Source organism: Harpia harpyja, chromosome 1 (assembly GCF_026419915.1).
Source record: "Harpia harpyja isolate bHarHar1 chromosome 1, bHarHar1 primary haplotype, whole genome shotgun sequence".
Classification (NCBI taxonomy): domain Eukaryota; kingdom Metazoa; phylum Chordata; class Aves; order Accipitriformes; family Accipitridae; genus Harpia; species Harpia harpyja.
The window spans coordinates 34827166-34846839 of record NC_068940.1 but is presented as its reverse complement, the minus strand read 5'-3'; the positions used below and the strand labels follow the sequence as shown (position 1 = coordinate 34846839).

Below are 19674 nucleotides of genomic sequence, written 5' to 3'. Positions count from 1 at the left end.
GGGCCCGTTTCGGAAGGGGCCGGGAAGGCCCTGCCCGCCCTCCCCGGGGCCCTGCGCCGCATCCGGGTCCCGCGCCCCGCCCGGCCCGCCGCCTTGCCCGCCTGCGGTGCCCGGCGCGGCCGCCGGGGGCCGCCCGCGCCTCCGTGGTGCCCGCCCCGCGGAGCCGGAGCCGGGCGGCGGGGCGGAGCCGGGCGGACGGGCCGGGCTGGGCCGAGCCGAGCCGGGCTGAGCCGAGCCGGGCCGGGCCGGGGGCAAGAAGATGGCGAACGTGCAGCTGGAGTTCCAGGCCAGCGCCGGCGAGGCGGACCCGCAGAGCCGCCCGCTGCTCGTCCTGGGCCAGCTCCACAACCTCCACCGCCTGCCCTGGGCCCAGCTGCGGGGCAAGCTGCAGCCGCGGGTCACCGAGGAGGTGAGGCCGGGCCGCGGCGGGAGCGCGGTGTCCCCGTCCCCCCCCGCCCCGAGGCGGCGGCCCCGGCGCAGGGGAGCGGGGGGGGTGGGGGTGGTAAGCGCGGCCCCGGCACCGCCTCCCTCCCCCCCCCCCCCCCCGCCGCCCACGGGCCCCCCCGGAGGCCGCGTCTTCCCGCCCCGGCCCCGAGCGGCCTCGTGGTGCGGGGTAGGCGGGGGCTCGCCCGGCCTGCGGCCGCCTGCGCGGCGCCCGGCCTGCTGCGGCGTGGGGGACCGGCCGGCAGGGCGGGCGGGGAGGGAGCCTGCCGGCCCCGCCGGAGGGGAGCCGGCCTTGAAGCCCAGAGCCGGAGGGTTTTAACCCGTGAAACCCCCTCGGAGTGGCCCCTTAACGGAGAAATAAAGGGGAGACGGGCCGGGCCCGGGGGCGGCAGCGGGGTCCGGCGGGAGCCTGTTGCTGAGGCGGGGGGAGCCGCGCAGCCCTTCCCCACCCGCGGGTGAGGCACGGCGGCTTCGCTCCCGCAGCCCTCGTGCCCACCTCGGCGGGTGGCGAATGCTTTGGGCGAGCGCTTTGCCCTCCCCTGAGGTGACGCGGGGATGTCCGCAATTAGCGTAATTACCGAAATACGCCTTCTCAGGTGCCAGATGGCAAGCGGGCGGCTGAGTGCGACTCGCCCCCGGCAGAGGGTGAACGAGATGGCAGCGCTTCCCCCTCCCCTGCTTTCAGCTACCGCGGCGGGATGCGCGGACCTATTTACTTAGATGGTGCTGATGGCTTGTGGTAAAACGATAAATGTTTTGCATCGCGGCTTTTTAGGTCGCCAGGTGTTTGGCCGTCTTTTTTGCTGGACTCCCGAGCCTCTTATGACAATGTTTAGCCTTCTTTTTTTGTTTGTTTGTTTTTAATTAAATTGCTATGTGAAACAGTAACTCGGGACTAGTAAATCAATCCACTTATTTATCAGTAGCAAAACTGTCTCATCTTAAAAAGGCTCTGAAGCGGCTTTTGCGCTAAATGGTGTGGTTTTAAATTTTAATTCATAGGGCCTAAAAGAAGTGCTTGTAATGGAAGGTACATTTGTATTTTCTGGTTAATAAACAGGTTTGTTTTATTTCCTGTTTCTTTTTACTCTAGAGGTTATTGCATTTAAACGCGTGTGCATAATTTGTTTCCAACACCTAAAACCCTGCAATTAAAGAGTGCCTAAATATAGTGGGAATGAGATGGAAAGAAAAGTCTGATCCAGTGCTTTGTCTTTAAATTCTTCTTTTCTCCCCAGATATGGCAATCTGCATTAAGCACTCTGAATCCAAACCCCACCGACAGCTGTCCTCTCTACCTGAATTATGCCACTGTGGCCGCTTTGCCTTCCAGGGTCAGCCGGCACAATAGTCCATCTGCAGCTCAGTTCATCACCCGCCTGGTTAGAAACTGCCTTCCAGGAGGTGTCAACAGATGTATTGTTGTAAGTGGCTATTTGAAAATGCTTCCGGTGAAATGTCTAGTCAAGTATTTTCTTGACTTTTCAGGATTTTAGCTGTATCCAAGGAGACTGGAGGTGGGCAAGCCTTACCGGTATAATTATACTGGTATTTATAAGTGGTTTTGTACTGACGCGTAAACAAGACCTAACTATAATGGCTTATGTGTGCTCAAACATTTGGAGGGAGTTAAGGTTGGATATGCATGGAATGTCTTCAGCTAGGAACGTCCATGCAAAGGGAACCAGTAGTGGCTTTTTTCGAACAAGAATTCATGATGTTAGCACATGCTGTAGAAGATTGACGTAGCCTGCATGCAGGGTGCCATGTCTATATTGCATAACCCACTTAAGGTGCCTTGTTTGTGTTATTCAGTGACTTTTAAAAGTCTTAATGCAAACTAATGCTCCAATGTGAGTCCTTTGCAGGACAAGCTCTTGGACTGCTTTGGTCATCTTCTGCATGAGCTTGATGAATTTGTTATTTGTGTCTATGGCTTCTCCAGTTAATTCCGATTTCGAGATTGTTAGAGAAGACTCATATAGTCAGTGTCAGTAAGAAAATCTAATACTCTTCTCTTGGAAAACTTATTTGCAAGAGTAATTACTTAATTTTTTTCCCCTTATAGTTAACTTTGAAAATGTTTAGCTAAAACTGCTTTCCATTGGTAATTTCTGTAATGAACTTCAGAAAAATATTCTACATGTTAAAAGGCTTTTGGGTTAATATTAGCCACATTCTCATATTTCTGTCTTTGTTTCAAGCACATGTTGATGGTTCTCATACTTTTTTTTTGTCTTGATCTGTAGGCTAACCTGTGTTAATTGCACTAGTATAATTAAAGGAGTCCAGCTCCCTTGTAAGGATGTACTAATTCCCACACAGTCAAGTCCAGCAGTGTAATTCATTTCCGTATGGGAAATTAACTCAATCAGTACAATGTGGTACAGTTTGTACTGTCACTCCATCCATGCAAAACATGACGTATGAGTATGTCTTTATTCAGACATCAGTTATTTCCCAGCCAGCCACCCCCCTCCCCTTTTTTTTATCCCCCTTCTCTTCCCCAATAATATCACAGGTAACATCCTTTTAAATCTAGTCTTGCACATCCCTAATGCTGTCTGACTTGCCTTCTGGCTGGTGTTTCAGATGGTCTGTGAGCGGTCTGAAGTCTTCGCTTCTGCTTGTGCGTTGGCCAGGGCTTTCCCATTGTTCACACATCGGTCCAGTGCATCAAGACGCACAGAGAAGAAAACTGTAACGGTAGAGTTTTTCCTGGTTGGACAAAACAATGGACCAATAGAAGTGGCAACACTTAAAGTAAGATTTTGCTTTTTTCTGTCATCGTTTTTTTCCATTATTCCCTGAAATATTTTTTATTGTTTTCTTCAATTGGTTGCATGCACAAATACATCTGTCTCAGGCTACGTATGGAATAGGTGTTGTACCTAAAGTAATAAATTACCCTAGGTCAAAGTTCCTTGAAATTGATCGGTTCACAGTACCTGTGAGTAGAAATATTGAACATATTACTGCAGCAAAGGCTGAAGATGTTATTCAGAATTTAGATTTCAGGGATGGAAAACACCACAAACAAATAGCTCAAAGAAAATGTCTCCTTTCTCATGTTCACAATAGATGCAAATAGTGTATTTCTAGCCTTTAATATTACATTGCCTTCCGTGTGTGGGCTTCTCACTTTCTTTTACACAGGCAAAATCAGTATGTGGCTGTGCAGGTGAATATCACAGTGAAGTCACTGAAAGTTGCTTATTCTGGGATCACATATGGCCTCTGCTATTTCTGTGTGATTTATCTCTTTGACTGAGTTTTTCTAGCAGAACTGTAGCCAGAAACAAGACCCTAAGAAACAATACAGCTTGGAGAAGAGCTATACATAAAAGTTAAATATGTCTAAGTCATCTTTCAATAGCAGAAAATCAAACTCCACATCAGGTAACTTTTAGTATGCTAGGTCATTCTTCTTCAAGATCCTAACTTAAAAGCTGTTCCAGGGTTTACAGTTAAGCTGTTAGGCAACTTCCTGTTCAGTGCTCCAGGTTCTGTGCTTCAGTACAGATGGACACTCACTTAGCTGATCAGTCAGTGAGGTTATACAAATCCCTTAAAAATTTTGGCAATGGATTTGACAAAGGATACGGTGTTGCTGCATCTGAAATTCACAGAATTGCAGCTCTAGGGTATTTTTTTTTCTTTCAGTATTTCTTCCTCCATACTTTGTCCTTACACTATGAACTGATTTGGCCACAGCAAATGATGCCAGACCAGTTTTCAGGAAAGTGACAAAGACAGATGTGCTGTGAGTACAACTGTTGATCACTCAATTTTTCCGTGCCCCAAATCAGAAAAAACATAACTGGTGTCAAAAATAGTTCCTTCAGATAGGTAGATTCCAAACCACTTGGGTTATTTATAACTAAAAAACAAAGCTGAAATATTTCTACCTCCTGTTCTTCCCCTTGATGTCAATGCCAAAACTATTACCGGCTTCCTCCAAGCTAAGTTTTCACCCCTTAAATTCAACCAGCACCTACTGCGTTGTTCAGGATATTTTATGGTGAGGACTAGCAGGTATTGTCATAGTTTTACAAGGCACTTAATAAAGGCTGCCATTATCCAGGTTCTCTTGAGTACCATGGAAGCCAAACCCAGGCACAGCTTATTTCTGTAAGTTATATTGTTTCCCTCAGACTTGGCCTTTGGGTTAGAGCCACCTCTATTTACCTGCATGGCCCTAACGGTGAATCACTCCAAACCTAGCTTGGCTCCTGAGGAGGCCCTTATCCCTTTAGGGGAAGTAAAGCAATCAAAAGTAATTGTAGGGAATCGGGCACCATTCCAAAGCGAGCCAAGGTTTATGAGTCTGCTGGGATACAGAATGTATAGAGTCCTTAGGCCAGTCTGGCCAAGCCAAACTTCAGATACCTCAGCACAAACGACTATCCAGCACATCAGATTCTTTTGAAACCCGTCTTGACTCACCCGCCTGCTGTGTGTGGTCTTCAGTGTGGTGTGGCTACTGGAAAGCTTGAACAAAGTTTCCTTCCACCTAGTCTTTTTGTTTCAAGTTGTTGATTTACAGGAGTTAAAAGCTGAAGCTTGGTGTCTGGTGCCTTCATTGTCCTTTTTGCCAGGAGGAGGATCCTTCTTTAAGGAAACAGCCTCGGCATGCTCACTGTTGACCATTTTGATTCTGTCCACTCTTGCTTAGATAAGATTTTACTTAGTCCATTTTGCCACAGGAATGAGGAAACAGATGCGTGCATGTTTTACACAAATATGAAATATTCCACATTCCCCATGGGCCTGCCATATAGAATGTCTTACGGTAATAATCTTTATTGCACTCAGCCACTCTGCCTGCCATATATAAACTGCTGTTTCCCATCTTGTAGATTATGTAATCTCTGCAGGTTTCCAACCTGAGCAGCCTACAAGCAATTTGCAACTTCCTCAATTGGCTTTCTCTTATGTTTGTTTCCTCCACTTCACATTGTCGTCTTGGTCTCCATTTGATAGTGGAGAAGGCTACTAATTTTGCAATATCAATTCACTGTGGGAAAGAATACAGTTGCTTAGAAATTAGAGCCTAGGGAAAAATAACTGAAGCTTAACACATACAAAAAAATAATGGTTAGCTTGGCTGATATTATTTAATACTGTACAACTGCCTGTGATTGGTTGCAGTTAAGCATTAGTGTGCTCCAGAGGAACCACACGTCTGGTGTGGGCTGCATAGGACTAAATGCAAAGCTATGCAGAAAACCAGCCAAACCAAGGCCAGTTCTCAGGTGTCCTCGCTTCTTTTCATAGTGTCTGGCAAGTGCTACAGAAGGAGTCAGGCTGGCTGCTCGAATTGTGGACACCCCATGCAATGAGATGAACACGGATAACTTCCTGGAGGTAGGTAATACACCTGATGAGTAAGAGTTAGTAATTGTAAGTCTAGACTACAGTAATCAAGAACTAGTGTTGCTATCTCTTAGCAAAACCTGTATGTCAGCAGTGGGAAGCACATCAAAGAACCTGCCCAAGGATGCTGAGGCTCTTTCTTTGGCCTTTAATATTTCGTAGAACTTTGGTAAGTTGGAAGGAGGCAGAGTGTACAGCTTGGGATAAGGCATGGGGAGTCAGAAGACATGAGTTCTTGATTCGGTCATGACACTGGCTTCTTTGCCAGTGCTAGTGTTGTCTTAAGCCTGATGGTGACAAGAGTTTCTGAAATTACGGGACAGAAGTTGACATATTTCCAAATTAGCTTTGTCGTAAAGATCTGGAAAGCTGTTGAGAATGAAAATATTCCTGTTCTATTGCATCATGATCCAATAGAGTGAACAGCTGGCCTTTACCTCTGAAGATTTCTTTTATTGGTGGAGCTTAAAGGTCAAATTTGTATTTCATGCCATAGTAAGTCAAGGATGTCTCAGTGGAATTAGGCCATTGGAAAACCAGCACCACTCCCAAAATTGTGAATGTTTGTATGTGTATGCATGCAAAAATCACACAAAACCCTTAAGTGGGTACCCATTTGTGTGGAAAGACAGATGTGTCCTTCTGATGACTGACTGACAATGTCCTTTTTCTTTTAATGATTAAGGAAATCAAAAAAGTTGGCAAGGATCTTGGGATTACTCCTACCATTATTCGAGATGAGGAGCTGAAAGAGAGAGGCTTTGGAGGTATATCTTGTTGATAATTCAGCTTTTTTCGTAGCAGTTAATTGGAATGTGTTGCCATCTCTATATCTCTATTGTAATATTTTATTTGCACATTTTTTAAATGGTTTTATTGCCCATAGTATTCCAAGATGTTTTACAGAAAATAGCCACAGATTGCTCCCCACAGTCTGTCTTCCCCACAAGTGGTTTAATTCTCTGTTTTCCAGGTATCTATGGAGTTGGCAAGGCAGCTCTGCATCCTCCAGCCCTAGCAGTTCTCAGTCACACTCCAGATGGTGCTACACAGACCATTGCATGGGTGGGCAAAGGTATTGTGTATGACACTGGAGGACTAAGCATTAAGGGAAAGGTACCTAAACACTTGTTCTTCTGCTGCCTTTGCTTACAGTGTTGTTTTCTGTTGGAAATAATTCAGTTAATGTCTGTAGGAAACCAAAGTATGTTTATTTGAGTAAACACTTGATCTACTGTCATCCATATGGGCACAAACTGTCAGCCGAGAAGACCAAATAGGATTCAAGGAACACTTTACAGAGCAGTTAAATAGCTACCTGATATTTTGCCCTCTGTATTTGATATTTGACCACTGCTAGGAGAAGGCTAGAAACAAAGATGTTTAATTCCTGATTTTGGAGATAGATCCAAAACCCATTTGAGTTGGCCTCAGTGTGAATCTTGTAAACAACCTTTTTTCTTTTCTAACAAATTAGCAGCAGAGGTTTAGTGTTTTCCAGTTCTAAGGCAGGATCCACCAATAAGCAGGTGCAGGTGTTCTGTGTTTCTGTTACGGCTGAGCACTGTTAAGACCAGAGTTACAGAAGCATCAGGAATACTAGTTTTAGCAGGCATTACTGTGAAATTCTCTTTTAAGGAAAAAGAAAAAAAATTCTATGGTTCTGTTTAAACAGACGACTATGCCTGGAATGAAACGAGACTGTGGTGGAGCAGCTGCTATTTTGGGTGCCTTCAAAGCCACTGTAAAGCAAGTAAGTAAAATGTGTTAATTGATATCATGTATCCCAGCATTGCCAAGGAGCAGTCTGGGTTTTGGATATATTCCCAGATATGGGGGCCAGTCTAACCCTGAGGTTCTGACCTGCCACGGCTGTTAGTGATCCTGGGTCACTCTGCTCTTTCTGCTATTTCAGGAAAATATTTCAAATCTTTACTGGGATCTTGAGAATTATGAGAAGTTCTTTGAGTGCTAATTTTTTTTGAAGAGTCTTTCTTGAATTTCAGGGTTTGTTCTGCAGGCTGAGTGGTTTCTAGTTCCTTGAATCAGATTTATACCCAGTGCTGATTTTGTTTAAGCTGTAGGATTTGGGGCAGCTGTCGTCCCTTTAGCAAAGAAGGGCATGAGTGACTCTGGTATATGAAGTCTGTCCATATTCCAAATCCTGTGCCTGTTCTAATATTAGCCTACTGGGGAAGTGGCAGCTCTAGTCTCATCAGGAGCTGCTTGTTGGGTTTGCTCCTGTGGTCAGAAAGTAGTAGGGGAGCTGAGAAGAAGCCAGGTATTGAAATACGAAGAATTTAAAAAATGCATATTGTGCTTTAACAATACGAACTGGGGAAAAGAAGTGGCTGCTGCCAATAAAACTGTGCCCTCTCCACAAATCCAGTGACTTGAGTCTTGCTGACAGAGCAGCTATTGCCTCCAAGGAGTATCCAAAGTTCAAAGAACATTACTGCTGGAGATTAATGCATAGATCTGACGGAAGCCTTGTCCAGGGGATGATCAGTGCCAAATTCCCATTTCTCAACAGTGTAGTTCTGTGCCTTGGCCCTAGCAGCATGTTTGATGTGGAAAGATTGTAAACTTCACAGTTATCTGCAGAGACTTAAAATTGAAAACAGATTTGCGAGCTGTATCTTAGGCAAAACGGCTAGCTTTCCGTAATGAAGTTCTTCAGAAAGATCAAGCGTTTGCAAGGGGAAAGAGCTAGAACTTACACAGTGGTTTGGGAGAGTCTGGGAAAGCCATGGATGCGGTACATTCTTTCGGTGATTCAGTCCTTGTTTCCAAAGTAGTTTTGTGTGTAATCATCTGCACTGAGAGAAGTTGCATTCACAACCACACTAGGTGTGAACGTAAGTGATCTGCCATTTCATATGCAATTATTGTAACGATGAATAAACTGGCAGTGATATGTTTGGACAAACTGAGCCTGAAGAAGCTGTGGTACCTCACGAGAAATCTGTGCCTTTACATGTAAAACCAAAAGAATGATTTCGCTGCTTAATTTTACAACCTCATGTAAGAAGATCTGTTAATGAAATCCCTGCAGAAAATGTATTCCGGTAGGCAATGGAAATAATTTGTTGTTACTGTTTCAAGTTGTTGGGTTTTGGGTTTTTTTTTAATGCTCTTAAGAATAATATAAAACTGGAAGAGGTTTAAATTAGCTATGCTTTGTCAGAGAGACTGAAGTTGGAAATGTGTGTTGGATAGAAAGCTCAGTGGGAAGAGGGGCAGAGGTTATTATCCATCTTCAGAAAATATCTGCCTACATGCTGTTCGACAGTTTTACAACGTGATTTAAAAAGACTTTGGATAGCAAAATTAAGCAAGTGATTTTTCCTAGAAGGATGCATTTCATCTTTTGTGAGCTTTCCAACACAAGGGAGAAGAGAAAAACATTCACTTAAATTTTTTAAATCCGTCTTGATCCTGCATGTTAAACATAGTGAATCCTGCTTCTGAAGAGCTGCAGACAAAATGAGATTTAGGAAAAGGCAACTGATACTGGAAACGGCTTTTCACTTTTTGACAGTAGATTAACCATATCTCCCACTTGGAGGAGGAAAATTTGGTGCAGTCCAGTGAGAGATTGTGAACAGAGTGAGGTTTTTGCTGCACAGACCGTTTTGGAAGAGCCAAGGGTCATAGATGGAAGGTTATCTCATCAACAGTGCTGTTTGCCCACTGGCTGGACTAGAAACTGCAAAGTTACTTTATGGCTTCTAGATGCTGCCCATTGTTTTGAAAGGTTTTGATTGATGCATTTGCCCTTTAGACTTCAGAACAGGAGCTGATTCAGCAAGTCCAGATTTCTTCAGCTATGGACTTTTATCCAGAGATTAACAGTAAAACTGTACCTGTTTTCCCTAGGAGTTTGATGGTTTTGAGGCTAGTTATCCCATTTGAGGAGGAACTGTGTTTTTATGTGTTAAATACTGCTGTCTCCCTTTCTGTTCCTAGGATCCCTCCACACAATACAGCTGTCGTATAAATAACAAAATCATCATACATTTTAAAATATCATCCATGACCATATAAGCACTTGATTTTAAATCAAAGTAAACCAGAATGGGAAATGCCAGAAGAGAGGAGGCTAAGGGAAAAAAAGAGCTTGAAAATGCTGTGTGCCTCCCAGCAGGAATGCTACATTAAAAAAAAAAAACCAACCCAAATTCATCTTAGCCTTGGATATTTTTAGTTTCACATGGAAGGAGAGAGGATAGATCGTGATAGCATGTATGTGACCTGTGGTGCAGGTTGGATGTTGAAAGACATTGAGCTGTGTCATTGGCATCTGGGAGATCCACTGAGACATGGAATTCCACCACGTTCTAGGATTGCTATGATCAAAGTTACTTTCCATGAAAATTCTCAGATACGGAATCTCTTCACCTGGGGTTGGCTTTTTAGGGAAGGTATGCCGTTCACAAATGGCTGCATATTAGCATTTAGTATTTCCATCATTTTTCACTATTACTGTGGCTCTTCCCCAGTGTGGCAGCAATGATGGGAAGGAGCTCAGTTTCTCAAATGGCCCCAGTTGTATCTTTGTTGTTATTGGAGACTAAACAAAAGCGGTGGAAAATACAGGGTTCAGAAAATAATCCCAAGCATCCTGACTGGCTGCGTAGTGTCCTCTCACGAGCCTTTGTAATTGTCACATTGAAAGCATCCGTTGCTTGGATCTTTCCTTCATGGCTATGAAACGTGAAGGAGTTACACAGTCCGGATGTGTTGTTTGTGACGTCTGTTGTGAGTCAATGTTAGAGTTGTATTAAAATTAGATGAGTGAAGTGTCGCATCTTTGGAGATGTATTCCACTGATTTTCATACAGGGGTACTGTAGTTTAGTGACTTACGGTTTGGTTTTGGTTAGCCTGGCAGTTTCCTGGTGAGCTCAGCAGGCTTTGAAGTTGTGCTTGTGAAGATCTTACTGGAGCTGGCTGTAAAGAGCTGAATGTGCTCTTCCCAGGGAATCAGGTTTGACTAAACATAACCCCCTCCAGTTGCATATGCATACTGCATATAAAAGATGCTTTAGTTCAGATAACTTGCCACTGAGAGAAGATTGTACTGATCACTGCTTAATTGTCAGACACTGCTTAATTCTAGATCCCTTCCCCAGTTGCCTGTCACATGCATATAGGCTTTTATTCACTCTCCAGTGAGTACTCTAAAACCAGTATTAGATGTAACCTCCTCGCCCGCCTTCTGTAGCTCTTGGCCTCAGCTTCAAGATACAAGACATTCCTCACAGGTTTCCGATATAATTAGTGGCGTTGCTGTCAAGAAATCATAATCCCTCACTGATTTCAGTCCCAATAAATTAGCTTGATGTGAATCAAAAGCCATTTCTCTCCTATTGTTGTTACAGGGTTTTAAAGACAATCTTCATGCTGTTTTTTGTTTGGCCGAGAATGCGGTCGGACCACGTGCAACAAGACCTGATGACATTCATGTTCTTTACTCTGGAAAGTAAGAGTGTATCTATCCTTTTCACAGAAACATTGAGAGGAAACGTCATCTTTGGTTCTATTTATCTGAGTACCATGCAGATTGTGAACCTGTCCCTCATCAGCTTCCCTAAATATTGATAACAGTGTTTCAGACAGCCATAGCAGTGAGTTTTAAGTGTGCTGAGAGTTTCCTGTTGGGTATGTAAATACACACCAAAATACATATCATATATCATGAGCCAAAGTTTACTTAAACCACTCAGGTTTAGGCGTTTTTTCCAGTACAATCAGTTTTCTGTGTCCATCTGTAGTCTACGTTGTCTCAGTCACAGAGGCAGGCTACCATTGTATAAGAATCTCTTCTTGTTTTAAGCAGAGTATGATACCTCTTTGTATGGAAGTAATTTGTAAAATGCCAGCTCGACATGCTAGGTATTATACACGCCCAACAAGGAGACCCAACCATGAGGACAGTACTATTATAACTCTTTTCCATGTGTCTTCTGTCTGGATGCTTGCAGCTGGGGAATAAGCAGTCATACCGACTTGTAGAGTCAAATAAGAAAGCACATTAGGTTTGAGTCTGCTTTTTCATCCAGTATTCTAGTCCAGACAGATGAGTCTTAACTTCCAGCCTGAAGCACTGTTGTATTAAATGCCCTCTTTTCTTCCTAGAACTGTGGAAATCAATAACACTGATGCAGAAGGTAGATTGATACTGGCTGATGGAGTAGCTTACGCATGCAAAGATCTTGGAGCTGATATCATCCTTGATATGGCCACTCTTACAGGAGCTCAGGTACTGATACAGAACTGCTAGCAGACAGGGGGTGCATCCTTCTACTCTCTGTGCATTATACACTTCTTTGCCTCTGTCCTGCTAGTCTTTGGGGGAAAGTAGATATCGTGAACTGTTGTGCTTGATGGTGGCTTCCTAAACTTGTGCAAGAGAACGTTGCCAACAGCAACCCCAGTAAACTGTAATCTTCTGTGCACATGACGTGTGCCATGAATTTGTTAAATTTATAACTGCATTACTCAAGCAGGTGGTTTTTTTGGTCTTTATGCGACTTTTTTGCTTTTTCATACTTAAAGAAAAAATGGTATTCTTATGATGACATTAGCAGCTGATGTAAGTGATCCGGTACTCAATGCTTGCAATTCAGTAGCTTTATAATGAGCAGAACTAATTTGATGATAGTGATCAGGAATTTTCTTGTCCATAAGATGGCTTACATTGTAAGTTGTACACAAAACGATAAAAGAGTACAAATTCAGTGCTATTGTTTTTTGAAATCTATTCCTGTTTTATAGGTTATATTGACAAGCAGTGATTCTTGTAGTTTAATTTTCTAGAAAATGAATTGGTCTTCATATCAGGAGGAGAAATGGTGGCAAATTTTAAAAGCACGAATGTTGCATACAGTGCTGTAAACATCAGTCCTTTGAAAGTTTCCCATCATTGTCCTACTGGAAAACTGGTGTGATGGTGGCTTCTGGGTTTTGTATATCTGGAAGGAAGCAATCTTTCCAATGAATGAGGATGTTACATTCAGACTCCAATGACTGACACACATTGGTGGGGTATGCTTTATGTGTGTGTTAGATGTTTCATTTATAATTCATTGCTGATTTAATTTTATTTCTGAGGATAAATGTAGAGTGATAATAGTTTGCTTGCTCATATAAAGAAATGTTTTTGTGGGGCAGTGGTTTGAGTAGGCCAGACAAATGCAGACTATTTCACTGCAGAATGGATTTTCAGAAATTTTAAAAGATTCAGCAGTAGCTACAATGTCTTTGTCTACATTTGTAACACTAATTTTCTGCAGAGTAGTTTTGAGACTTTTTTTTCTTGGTGGTTTTCTTAGATGAAAAGCAGCTGTTAATGCTGAGAGGGAGTAGTACAGAATTATCCTACCCAGCACATTTAAGGTGAATCCTTCCTGATTTTTGTCTTATATCTCACTAGGGAATTGCTACAGGAAAGTATCATGCTGCTGTCCTTACCAATAATGAAGAGTGGGAAAAAGCTTGTGTTAAAGCTGGCCGGAACTGTGGAGACTTGGTCCATCCTCTTGTTTATTGCCCCGAGCTCCACTTCAGTGAATTTACCTCTGCTGTAGCTGATATGAAGAACTCTGTGGCAGTAAGATTTTGTTTTTCTTTTAAATGTCATTTTTTACATAAAAACGTGTCTTTTCTAAATAATGTGCTGGCCTGTTGATAGCTGAAAACCTCTTCATGTGGGCTGTAATATTTTAGAAATGGGCCATATAATTATGGTCTTCGGGGTCTTATACCTGGGGATTTTGCAGGCTGTGTGTCACTACACTGATATTTAGTGTCAATTTTTAAACAGGGTAGCCTGTTGCAAAGGTACTTTGGGCTGCTTGCCCCAAGATGAATGCTAAATTCCTGGATGGAGACTGTTTAAGAAGTAAAGATGGATATTCCTCAGGTCATACTAGCGGAGGCAGTATCTGGGAACACAGAAACCAGGAAATTGAGGACAGAGGCCTTAGGAATCACTGCAGCTTCTTTTGCTGCATTTGAGAGTTACAATGTGCAGTTGACTTCCAAAAACACTGCAGAAAGGAGCTTGGGCAGAAGAGGACTTGAGGAGGGCCAGACTGCTACCAGAGATTAAGTCAAAGGATTTATAGTATAATTGGTTTGCAAGACTGTGTTTTAGGGCTATTTGTTAAGCTTTGAACTAGATTTACACAACTGTCTTTTCTGTAGACAAGAATAAAACATTGACATTTTCTTTTGTTGCAAGACCTACTGTATTTTTACTATTTCTACAGGACCGTGACAATACTCCAAGCTCCTGTGCTGGGCTCTTCATTGCTTCTCACATTGGCTTTGACTGGCCTGGAGTCTGGGTCCATATAGACATTGCAGCACCTGTTCATGCAGTGAGTATGTTCATATGACTTCTGACACTTTCCTGGGCAAGCAAGCTGGGTAAAGGAAACTGCTTGTGCCTGCAGGTACTCTGAATTCTATGCCATCAAATTCAAAGCAAGAGAATTAGGTGGAGAAGAGTTCTTTTTAAAAGCATTGACTCTTCATCTGTGTTGGGAATTTCTTTGTTTTGGTAGCTTCATCTGTTCTTATTTTTCATTTTGGTTTTAAAATATGCTAATGGTCACTTTAATCAGCAACATCTTTATCATTGTAAACTTTGACAACTTGCCTGCTTTCTCTTCATGGCAATAATCGTAGCCTTCCATTTTCACCCATATTGTTTCAAGGTGATTGACCAGAGTTGATCATCCTGCCTGCTGACCTGCAGCAGAGAAAACATTTGTTTCCTCTTGGGGGTTTTCCCTCCTCCCTTTGGTGGAACTTGTGTATATTCTTTTTTCCTAAAAAACAAGCCAGTTTACTTCCCCACCTCCTTTTCTTTTAAACCCAACTTACTCAGCTTATACTGCAAATCCATGCTCATGCTGGATGGAACATTCCCTGCCCTGAACAATGCTAGCATAAACCCACCATCAAGTCAGTGTGAGCTCTGTTCTCGTGTGAATCAACCAACGTGTTGGTTTAATCTAGCCGGGACAGATTCCAATAGCAGTAAGGATACAGAAGCACAAGCTGAGCAGGCCTGCCAGGCACCCCAAGTATTTGCTGTGGCCATGCGCCATCACTGCCCTTGTTGAGTGAGTAGGTAGATTAAAACTAGATTCAAATTGTAGAATCTGAAGTGTGAATTGTTATGTGGTGGGTTTTTTTGTTGGGGGGTTTTTGTTGTTTTTTTCTTCTAGGGTGAACGAGCTACCGGCTATGGTGTGGCTTTGTTGCTGTCCCTGTTTGGAGGGGCATCTGAAGACCCTTTGCTAAACATGGTGTCCCCTCTTGGGTGCAATGGAGACTCTCCCACTGAAGATATGGAGAGGGATTCCAAAAGGCGGCGCCTGGTTTAATGTGCCCCCAGCCCTAAGTGACGGGGTGCATGGGTTACCTCACTTTGCACTGATTCATTCTCAAGCAATGAAAATGTTACACATCAGAAATTGCCATTTTTTTTTACTATCACGATAAGATTTATTACTTGTTTCTGATAAAAACAGCCTGATTTCTTGTTTGTTTTTTTTTTTTTAAATTATTGGTGCACGCAGTTGCTGAACAATATCAGTGGTGCAGAGTCTAGGCTCAACTAACTGTATCAGGAAGAGGACACATCCTCCTCTGAGCTCCTCACAAAACCTAACTAAGTGCATTAATGCATGAGAAGCTCTCTCTAGTCTGAAGAAGCAACTGCAGCTATTGCTTACAAAGCCTTCTGAATTACTTATTATATGTGAGATTTTATCAGACATTTCTGCAGGCCCCATTACATCTCAGAACACCGGACAAGGAAAAAAACCTCTGTAGACTTGGCTTATTCAGTGACAATTTAGCTTAGCAGCAAAGGAGATGTAATGAGAAAAGGCCTATAGTTTTAATAAGGTGCTGTTTCCGCATGTTTAATGTTTTTCTGACCAGTGAAATCAGCGAGAGTGGTCCAGAACATATCTCTACGTAAATCTTTCACATACAAATTACAGAATGTATTCATATTAAATGAGAAAAAATAGAGGGACTGTGATTGAGTAAAATCGGTTTACAAAGCAGAGTGGCTTCTTGCCACTTAATAAATTTATTATTATTAAAGCAGCTTACGTATCCCATGTGGTGTTTCATGGTGTTATTTACATTTCTGAGAACACAGAGTGCTCCAAAAGTTTGTGCACGACATCATTACTCTGTTCAAATTCCTTTTTCTAGCACTCATACATCTAAAAACAGACTTACTAGAGTAACAGCTTATACTGAATGGTTCGCGGCAGTTCTGAAGAACTTACACTGATTCAATTCATTTATTTGATTCAACAGTAATCAGGGGTGCATAGCATTAGTTTCTGTGTAAGCCAGTCACAAGGAGCTCACAAGCACTAGTTTGGCTTGGACACCCCTGGGGAAATTACTTGCCCCAATTTATGTAATGTCAGCGGCAGAGCTGGGAACAGACTGACCAAGTTTTAATCAGTGCTGGTCCCAGCCCAGTGGTTCAAGCATCAGCCTTTGGAAATGTTTCCTGGCTCAACCAGAGTGTTGATGGTGAAAAATCCCACCCAGCACACGCTTTTGGCTGCTTTGCAGATAAAGTCAAGCTGAGTTGAGTTGAATTACACCTTTCCCTGTGTCAGAGCTGATCTCTGGAGAGAACTGGTGCTAGGTTTTGGATGGAGTTCCAACAATGAGGTACACATCTGGTTTTAGGCATGAGTCTTTTTGATTAAAGACTTCATGGAAAGCTTAACGCAGTAGGGCGAAGAAACAACATTTTTTATTCTGGTTTTGTGGCTATATTTGATTCTTAGGCAGAATGTAACTTTTTTAAAAAAAAACAACACAGAACTTCATTACTTCCTGTATTTGCTTCCCCCTTGCTGTTCTGGTTCCCTGGTCCACTTGATCATAGTTTTAAGGGATCTATATATAAATGAATTCTGCCTTTGGTCATTCTAGACACTCAGTATAAAGCACTATCTGGTACCAAAAACTGTTGTGGGAAATGTGTTGAAGAGTTGTTTTCATTACTGACTCAGTCTGACCACTGAAGCCAATAGCAAAATTTCTAATTTCAGTGCTCTGAAATCAAGTCTTCAATCTCCATCCTGTAGAAACACTCTTCAAATTAAGCAATTCTGATTTTGAAATTTAGTGTTTTGCTGAAACAAGGCAAATTTTTACATAAAAAGTAGCCTGCAGTTTTGTGGCATAATGCTAAATTCTAATGTTATTCACTGACTGCAGCAAGCCCAAATAAAGGAGAAATTAGATTTTCATGACTGATTACCATACTCTTCAATTTCGCGGCGTCTCAGAGCATATCATTCTGCTGGATTTAATTTGGAAGGCACTTAATAGAAGCTATCTTTAAAAAGAAATACCTAATATTAAGGAAATCTAATATGAAATACCTGAAAAGCAAATGGGATAAATATTTAGGAAATCAAAAACTGAAAACTGACTTAAGTTTGCTTAAGCAGAGTAAAATAAATCAATCCAATACCTAACAGTAAAAAGGTCTGATGCTTCCTCTGTTTCAGAGATATAACATAATAATACAAGGCTTTTTTTTTTCCCCAATTCTGTAATAAAATCTCCTGCTATTCCTGATGTACGTTATTATTTCCTTCTGTTTAGATAAGAGGTCTATTCTCTAGAGCAGAAGCTTCAGACCTACACAAGACAGTGATCTGAGCTGTACTTGCCAAATAAATGATTCTCTCTCTTCTGTGTTTCACGGAGCTTGCACTGGGATAATTTCTGTTAAGCTTACAGTATTTCTTAACCCCTTACGAGTAGAATTTTAGTTCCTTCAAGGCCTGCTTCCAGCACCTGCATTTACTTATCTGCTTTCAGGTACTGGGCAATTTTAACTGCTGCTGCAGCATTTGCCCTGAAGTGTCTTGATATGAGACTTGGAAGCAGTCTACAAAAGGGGAGATCCCCAGACTGCCTTCGAAGCAGCAGATAGTGTCAGAAATTAATATGTGGGATAGTTACCAAACAGAAATAAGCCTGTGTCGAGCAGCAAAGCTGGAATTTGGTGTCTGCAGCTGCCACCTACTTCTGCTAATCACTGTGCAGCCTGAAGTGCGGAGGTTGCAGAAGCTATCTGATGTTCCTGTGGCCTCTGTGGCCATCCTGACCGAGTGCTCCACAATTACTAACGCATTTAGGTTTACAGTCCCTTCTGTGTGACAAAGCAACGGTTATTCCCGGGAAACAGTTCCAGACACCAGAGGTTGACCTCAGTGGATTTAGGTGACTACACTTGAAGTATATTCTGGCACCACTGAAGCAACTTTCAATAGAAACACTCCTATGCTGGGCAGCGTGCACCAGCACCCTTTCATATAACTCTGCTAGGTCCTGGGTCCTATACGCTGCGGGGTACCCTGGACCAACCCTTCAGAGATAACGAAGCAGCACAGGGCTCAGTGAGTTGCTGAAGGTCACCTCAGTAGATAAGCAGAAAACTGAAACTTGGGGGCTCCCACGCCCCGGGTTCCCCCGTGTCCTCTGGCTCCTCAGCACCTTCTGAGCAACCACGGGAGATGGAGCAGAGGCACACAGGGCCTGACACCTGGCTCCAGAAGCAGCACAGAGCCAAGGAGGTGCCTCTCTAGGTTGTTTTCTACGAATTAGAGCTTAAATTACTACAGCTGTGGGCCCAGCACTTTGAAGAGGAGGTTGAGGGGTATACTAATACACTCCCCCAGGAGATTTCCTTCTCCTCATTTCCTCCTTGGAGCTGTGCTGCTGTTACCTGAGGATGGTCCAGGGGAAGCTGATGTAGGCAGCAGGTGAGTTAACAACCTCCTCCGCCGTGGCCGCCTGGCACTGGTGGCTGATGGTCTGTAGCAGAGCAGTGCTGCTCTTTATCTTGGTGACACCCACGACCTCTGGGCAGGAGTTTGCTATGAACCGTGTGGCAGGCTTGGGGGGGAGGACAAGGGTGATCTGCTGGTTTGCTTGTTAAAGTAAAGAGGAGTTGGTGTTTTATGGATTGTCCAACGTGTTCAGTCAGGGAAAAAACCTATCTGATGTTTTCAACTTGTAAACCTTACTGCAGAAAACACCTTTTCTGTCTTTGCTGCACTTTGCATGGAGCAAATTAAGCCAACAGCATATTTTACCACATTTTGGTACTACTAACTGCTGTCTGAATTGTGGACTGGTGACAGACGCATCACCAGAGTTTTATCAAGGGCTCACTCTGTCAAGATGGACTTACCCAAAACACTGCTTAGGGATTAACTCTTGCTAGGCAGTACGGACCTCGGGAGAGCATTTACATGCAGTAGAGGTGGGTGTACTCCCTCTGACGCGCCGATGCAACACTTCACAGGGTCTCGTATGCTGCTGCGATGTGTTAGCCCAGTCGAGTACGGTACCAACGTAACTCCCAGAGCTCTGGTAGAGGAGCGAGTACAGCGCTGTGCACTAACACCACAGCTGTGCTCTGTGCACGTCGTTAAATCGTACAGGGGTTCTGCTCTCCTGTGTTATATATGTCGGGTTCTTGGCCAGCACTTGCTGGGTGAAGGGCGTAGTGATTTGTTGGGCCGTTGTGTGCTGCCTGAGTAAAACAGATCAAAGTCCTCTGCTGAGAATTCATGGTGAATGATGAGGAAGAGTCTGACAGGGTGTTCCAAGTGCAGCCTTTATAGCACCGGGGCTACGTGTAGCCTGAGGGGGTGAATTAGCCTAGTCCTTTACCAGAAATATAGAGAGAAAAGTTATTCTGGAGGATACTGTGGTCTGACTGACAATGAGGGCAAACTGTTTCCCACCGACGACAGGGAGCCTGGGTTGGTGGGTG

The 19674-nt window shown here is 43.4% G+C and overlaps 1 protein-coding gene across 2 annotated transcripts; it reads left to right on the top strand.

Moving 5' to 3' along the window:
* Nucleotides 1-222: 222 nt before the first annotated feature.
* Nucleotides 223-15967, top strand: NPEPL1 (aminopeptidase like 1). Of its 2 annotated transcripts, XM_052786565.1 has the most exons (12): nucleotides 223-409; nucleotides 1683-1868; nucleotides 3037-3207; nucleotides 5722-5811; nucleotides 6506-6587; nucleotides 6794-6936; nucleotides 7496-7573; nucleotides 11204-11304; nucleotides 11961-12084; nucleotides 13258-13434; nucleotides 14096-14206; nucleotides 15062-15967. In XM_052786565.1, the coding sequence occupies exons 1-12, from the start codon at nucleotides 260-262 to the stop codon at nucleotides 15218-15220; spliced, it is 1572 nt and encodes a 523-aa protein (XP_052642525.1). In that variant the 5' UTR covers nucleotides 223-259; the 3' UTR covers nucleotides 15221-15967. The 2 variants fall into 2 exon arrangements, 1 of the variants encoding a protein (XP_052642525.1); XR_008235124.1 differs by lacking the exons at nucleotides 14096-14206; nucleotides 15062-15967 and adding an exon at nucleotides 12629-12869.
* Nucleotides 15968-19674: the final 3707 nt, after the last annotated feature.